The sequence below is a fragment of the Rhinopithecus bieti genome, unplaced genomic scaffold (genome assembly GCF_001698545.2).
Source record: "Rhinopithecus bieti isolate Rb0 unplaced genomic scaffold, ASM169854v2 scaffold_27006, whole genome shotgun sequence".
Taxonomy (NCBI): domain Eukaryota; kingdom Metazoa; phylum Chordata; class Mammalia; order Primates; family Cercopithecidae; genus Rhinopithecus; species Rhinopithecus bieti.
In genome coordinates this window covers 3,832,028-3,838,235 of record NW_016813373.1, presented here as the reverse complement: position 1 = coordinate 3,838,235, position 6,208 = coordinate 3,832,028, and the positions used below count along the sequence as shown (strand labels likewise).

Genomic DNA, 6,208 nt, shown 5'->3' with positions numbered 1-6,208 from the left:
TTTCTTCTTGGACAGGCACACTTACAAAGCAACGGGATCTTGAGCTCCACCTTGAAAGATGTGAGCTGGGAAAGTTTCAGCTCACAGAGATTTACAGTCACTTGAGAAATGGCCCACTTCCTCCAAGGTGTTTCTTGGATGCCCCAAAAGGATGAAAACAAGAAGCGACCGTGGGCGAGGAGGAGGAGCTGGCCGTCCTCCTCGGTTGGGCAGCCCGTCGGAGCTCACCAGCTAGGCGAGGGCGGGAAGACAGCCCCCAGGCCGGCCCACGGATCCTCAGAAGGCGCGGACCTGGAGGAGGCGCCCCAGAAGGCGACGCCTCTTGCCTCTCGCCTCTCGAAGGAAGTTTGCTCTTAATTTCAAAGCCGGGTTCGCCATCGGCTCAACTCCAGGAGCAAGCAGCGGGCGCGGATCAGAGCGGCCAGTCCCCTGGGCGCGGGCCGGGCAGTTGCCGAGCTCAGCAGCGGCGGCTCGCGGCCATGGGCGGCTCAGTCTCCAGCCAGCTGGACGAGGGCAAGTGCGCTTACATTCGAGGTACGCCCGCCCGCCCGGGGGCCTGGGGAGCCCCCTGACCCCTGCACCAGGCTGGCTGCTGCTGTCGGGGCCCCACGGGGCGCGCCCGGGGCCCTCTCCCTGCAGCGCGCGGGGATCCCCGACCGCAGCCCGCCCGCGCGAGCCGGGTTTCCTGCCCCAGCCGGCGCGCTTTCGGCGCAGGTGTGGACCTGAGACCCGGAGGGCTTGGGAGAGAGGCAGGTGCAGGATGCGGGTGGGGACGCCGGCGCCTCCGCCGCTCCTGCCGCCTCGGGGTCAGTGCCGCCCCCGCCCGGCGCACTTCGCCCTCCGGTACCTGCGCTGGACTGAGTTCTGAGCGGTTTCTGAACTGGCCGCCAAGAGAGCAGCGGGGATATCCCGCGTTTCTAGAGATACCCCTGGGGATTCCCGGCCGCTAAAGCAGAATTTCCCTCTTAGTAATGTTGGTCTGGCTTTGGAAAGCGCGGCGTCTGCCGCAGCTTCGCTCGCACTTCATCGTAGCACTTGCAGGATGATTTCATCAGCGGCAGAAAGGACAATATCATGCTGTTCCCTTCCCGCCCCGGAGAGGGGGGAAGCAAAACAGGAACACTGGCGTGCTTTGTAACTGTCGCGAAAGTTATAGATGGGGAGAAACTCATTTAGGGAGACCCTCAGAGATGTGGGGACTCAATAGAGAGCGTGAGGCAGAAGCAAAACAAAACAAAACCCAAACCGAACTGAAACTGCAGGAAGTCCTGACTGTTATCTCCTTTATTGCCTGGGTATATTTGGCCTCCCCTCTTCTCACCCCTACCCCAACCTTGCCTTCAACCGCTACCTAACATTTGGTTATCTTACCAATTTACTGTCCTTCCCCTGCCCCGCCGCCCGATCCCCCACCCTCGGCTTCAGAAATATCTTCCAGACTAGGTATTAAACTCCAGGTCTGTTTGGCCCTTGAATCCTTTCCTAAGAGGAAATCATTTATTTGGTGTTCTTATTCCATATTTGTTTTCAGTCACCACAACATTTAAGACCATTTAAAAAGGATATCAAATCAGGGCACTTGAAGAGCAACGGAGTTGATTTTACAGATTCCTGCTCTGGTGCTTTTGGAGGTAAAAGATCAACAATGGGGATAACACTTTGTCAAGTATCTCTTTGCTTTTGTTTGTTAAAAGGGGAAAAGATGGATGATTTATTTATATTAGTAAAAGAGCTGAACTTAGCTTAAAAGAAATAAATGAAGCCTGCCTTAGTCTTAAAAGTGTGGTTACATGCTTGTGTTACCAGTGCATAGGGACTGAAAGGGCAATCTAGCAGAACTTAGTGAGAAAGGGCTTGCATTTGGATGTTAGCAAAGATGTGTTTAAGGCATTTATATAAGACTTTATTTCACTGGAAAGCTTAGGAGCACCTAACCTGGAAGCATGGCCATGTGTACACTAATCATTTGAAGTCAAGAAATGTGAAGGATTAACTTGCTTAAAGACTTCCTGGCCATGCCATTTGTTGCTATTGATGCAAACATTGTACTCAGATAATAAGAAAATTTATTACCTTCTTTATTGTGAAAGCTGTTAAATTATTACACATACAAAAGTATGAGGGAGTTAGGGCAAGTGAAGAACTTGTAATGCATGTGTTTGAATGAGTAAACCTATAGCATATGGTGTGACAGTCATTACGTCCCCCAGTCTTGTTCAGCTTTCTCTCTTCATTCTATATTCAGGAGGGCACTTGCAAGGTATGCGTAGTGGGAGAGGGAAGAGAAGAGTTAAAGTTAGAATACTTCCAGAGAAAAAGACTCATCACTTCATGTGAGAATGCTAGTCTTGCCAAAAGAGAAAAGAACCTTGGAAAAATGCATGGTGTTGTACATTGTTAGTGCGTGAGCAAATGAGGGTCACGGGGCTGTGATTTCCTGATGGTTTTGAAGCCCAGGTTCCTGAGTACAATCATAGCCTTATCTTTACCTCTTTGCCCATATTTTAGCCTATAGATATTCTCAAGCTTTGATTCAATTGTAAGCAAAACGATTGAAAGTATGACAGTAAAGTTTAAATATACTTTTATGACCTGTTTCTCATAAAGTAGCCATCAGGGAAATACAGATTTGAAAGCTCCTGAAGCTGAGACAATAACTTTCTTTTAAGCTTGATAAACTTTGCTAACAAGGAAAGTAGCTAGTCAATATATTTTGAGTGACTTTTGTTAACTTTGTTTTGTATGCATTATAAGGAAAGTAGCTAGTCAATATATTTTGAGTGACTTTTGTTAACTTTGTTTTGTATGCATTATAAGCAGCTGTATGCTGCTGACGCTGAATCAGCCTTACTTTAAGACAAATCATTTAATAGCTGCCATTCCTCGTGTGCCTCAAAACACCCGTGTCATATGGATGTTTTGAAAATACATTGTTTCTTAGGATTTAGTTAATCTCCAGGTAAAGATGTATCAGCTATGCTAAGGAGTGACTTCATTTCTAAAGACGTTAGTTTTGGAAATTACGACAATGCTCATATTTCTTACAACAGAATAAATTTTTAGGATTGTTTGTAGAGGCGTTTCAGTAAAGTCCCTTGATAAGATGTTTCTATTAATAAATAATACCGAGACCAACTTGTGATCACATGAGCCGTGTCATATGTTCGTCTTACGTGATGCTTTTAGCACCGACCTAAAATGATCTTTTTTTTTTTTTTTGAGACGGAGGCTCACTCTGTTGCCAGGCTGGAGTGCAGTGGCACGATCTCGGATCACTGCAACCTCCGACTCCCTGGTTCAAACGATTCTCCTGCCTCAGCCTCCTGAGTAGCTGGGATTACAGGAACGCGCCACCATGCCCAGTTAATTTTTGTGTTTTTAATAGAGATGGGGTTTCACCATGTGGGTCAGGATGGTCTCGATCTCCTGACCTCATGATCCGCCCACCTCGGCCTCCCAGAGTGCTGGGATTATAGGCGTGAACTGCTGTGCCCAGCCTATCTTTTTTTTTAAAATGAGGAAGAAAGCTCATAGATTCCAGGCATCAGTGGTCAATTTGGGTGCTCTTCTCTCTTTATGCCATGTTTTCTTTTCTTTTCTTTTTTTAGTTTTCTGAGACAGGGTCTCACTCTGTTACCCAGGCTGAAGTGCAGTGGTGCAATCACTGTGAGCCTTGACCTCCCCTGGCTCAGGTGATCCTCCCATCTCAGCCTCCTGAGTAGCTGGAACTACAAGTGTGTGCCACCATGCGCAGCTAATTGTTGTATTTTTTGTAGAGATGGGGTTTTTGCCATGTTGCCCAGGCTGGTCTCAAACTCCTGGGCTCAAGCAATCTTCCCACCTTGGCCTCCCAAAGTGCTGGGATTACAGGCGTAAGTCACCGTGCCTGGCCTCTTTTTCTTTAAAGCTTTTGGTATGCCCGAAATTAAACTATAGTTTAAAAAATTTACCCAAACCAAACCAAAACCAAAAAAAAAAAAAAACCCCAAAACCCCACAACGTGTTTTCCTGTTTAAGCAATAATTTTATTTCCTTCTAAAATTACCCTTGAATTTTAATGAATCAAAAGAAAACAAACCTGAAAGCTCTCCCATATAAGAAGTCCTGTAGAGGGTCAGAAAAGTACTGGACAGTCAGTGCTTCAGCTGAGAGCTATGGGATACAGAGATCCTGGTGGGCACTTGCAGGCCTGCCAGCAGCAAATACCAGTTAGAAAACGGTTTCTCCCCACTGGATTTATTATTGCATAGTCAGTTACACAATATATAAAGGGCCCAGTGGCTTCCTCCGAATGCTCCTCAATGATCTGATGCTTATAAAGTAAGCAATGAGTTTCAGCTTTAAAATAGCACATATTTTACTCAAAGGAGTTCTCTCTTATTTATACAAGGGTTAACTTAGGTGGCTAGATATAAAGTTTAAAGTGATGTGTCTAGAATGAAGTCTCCATGGGCAAGGTGGAGGATGGGGAGAGCTGTACATATCTGCCAGCTACTTAGTGTAGATGTGTCGTACTAGTCTACGCATTTGCTTCTTCGGTTATAATTTGTTGCTGGGAGATGGGCATAAGAACTGGTCTGACTTAACCTGAATGTTTTTGGTAGTGTAATCTTAGAGTCCAAGTTGGCTAGTAATGGCAACATACTGTGATGAGAAAGTTAAGAGATGCATTATGGTAGACACTGTTGTATGTCAACCCAACATCCTTTTCCCATTCCTCCATTTTTTAATTTAATTTAATTTTTTTGGACAGGGTCTCACTCTGTCACCCAGACTACAGTGCAGTGGGACAATGATGGCTCACTGCAACCTCGACCTCCGTGGGCTCGAGCGATCCTCCCACCTCACTGTCCTAAGTAGCTGGGAGTACAGGCATGTGCCACCATGCCCAGGTAGTATTTTTGTGTTTTTTTGTAGAGACGGGGTTTTGCCATGTTTCCCAGGCTAATCTCAAACTCCTGAGCTCAAGTGAGCCACCTGCCTTGGCCTCCCAAAGTGCTGGGATTACAGGTATGAGCCTCTGTGCCCAGCCCCCATTCCTTTTTCTAACAGAACTCCAGTTTTGTTCAGGTATTAAAACTCCTGGCCAGGTTTGGTGGCTCATGCCTGAAATCCCAGCACTTTGGGAGGCTGAGGCAGAAGAATGGCCCGAACCCAGAAGTTTGAGACCAACCTGGGCAACATGACAAGACCTTGTCTCTCTAAAAAAAAAAAAAAAAAAAAAAAACAGCAACTCCCGATGTTGCCCTCTGTTTCAGAGACGCTAGCCCCATTTAAGGCCCCTGAAAGGTGGCTGTACCTGTCATGGTGGTGTGGTCTCCTTGCCAGTGATTATAGTAGGCATGGGATTATGTTGCCAACTGGTCAGTGATGCTTGAGGGGAAGTTTGCCAGCTGCTTCTAGGCGAGTTTTCTTCCCTTTTAAAAAGGAGGCAGAGTGAAGGGCACTTCCTCTCCTTCTTTTGACTTTGTTGCATCTGAATGTGATACCTGCAACTGCTGTTTTTATCTTGATGAGCAGGAGGGGAGCTAGCTTAAAGACAAAGCCAATACTTGGAGCACTGCAAAGCTGAAGTGTCTTAGAGAAAAGAAGCTAGAGCCCTGAAACAAACTTTGCTGATAGCCACCATATACTAACCCTGCATACTTCATATTATGACAGCCACTAAATCCCCTTTGAATTGGAATAGTGAAGATTGCTAGTTATCCCCAATAGCATTCTCCTGTGTTATGTTTAATGATAGAATCCCCAAATTTTAGCTGTCCACATGAACTCCCATAATAAAGATATTTCCCAAACTCCTTCGCAACTACATGGGTTATGTAGCTGAGTTATGGCCAATGGGATGTAGACAGAAGTGCTGTTCTAGAAAGTGACATTAAAGGGGAAGGGTATGACCATCTTCATCCTAGTCTCCACACTGCTGGCTGGATTATAACCATGGCTGGGGCAGCCATCATGGTCCATGAGGTGTCCTTTCAAGAAGGAGCACATGTAGGACAGAGTAACTGGACAAAAGGAGGCTAAGTTCCCATGGTTTCATAGAGAAGAACCTCCATACCAGTCCTGGATCGTTTACCTCTGGACCTTAACAAGAAAGAAAGAAAATTCCATCTCTTTAAGCCAGTGTTATTGTGGTGTTATTTTTATGCACAGACAAACTTTATTCTAACTAATACAATTATCTTCTTTTTACTTGTGGCCCAAA

General features: G+C 46.1%; 1 protein-coding gene across 1 annotated transcript in view; it reads left to right on the top strand.

Annotated features, from left to right (window-relative positions):
- Positions 1–217: 217 nt before the first annotated feature.
- Positions 218–6,208, top strand: part of NIBAN1 (niban apoptosis regulator 1) — a 182,576-nt gene continuing 176,585 nt past the window's right edge. Inside the window, exon 1 of the mRNA XM_017848112.1 lies at positions 218–534. Coding sequence (XP_017703601.1) covers positions 480–534 — 55 coding nt within the window. The 5' untranslated portion in view covers positions 218–479. The remainder of the gene's footprint in view (positions 535–6,208) is intronic.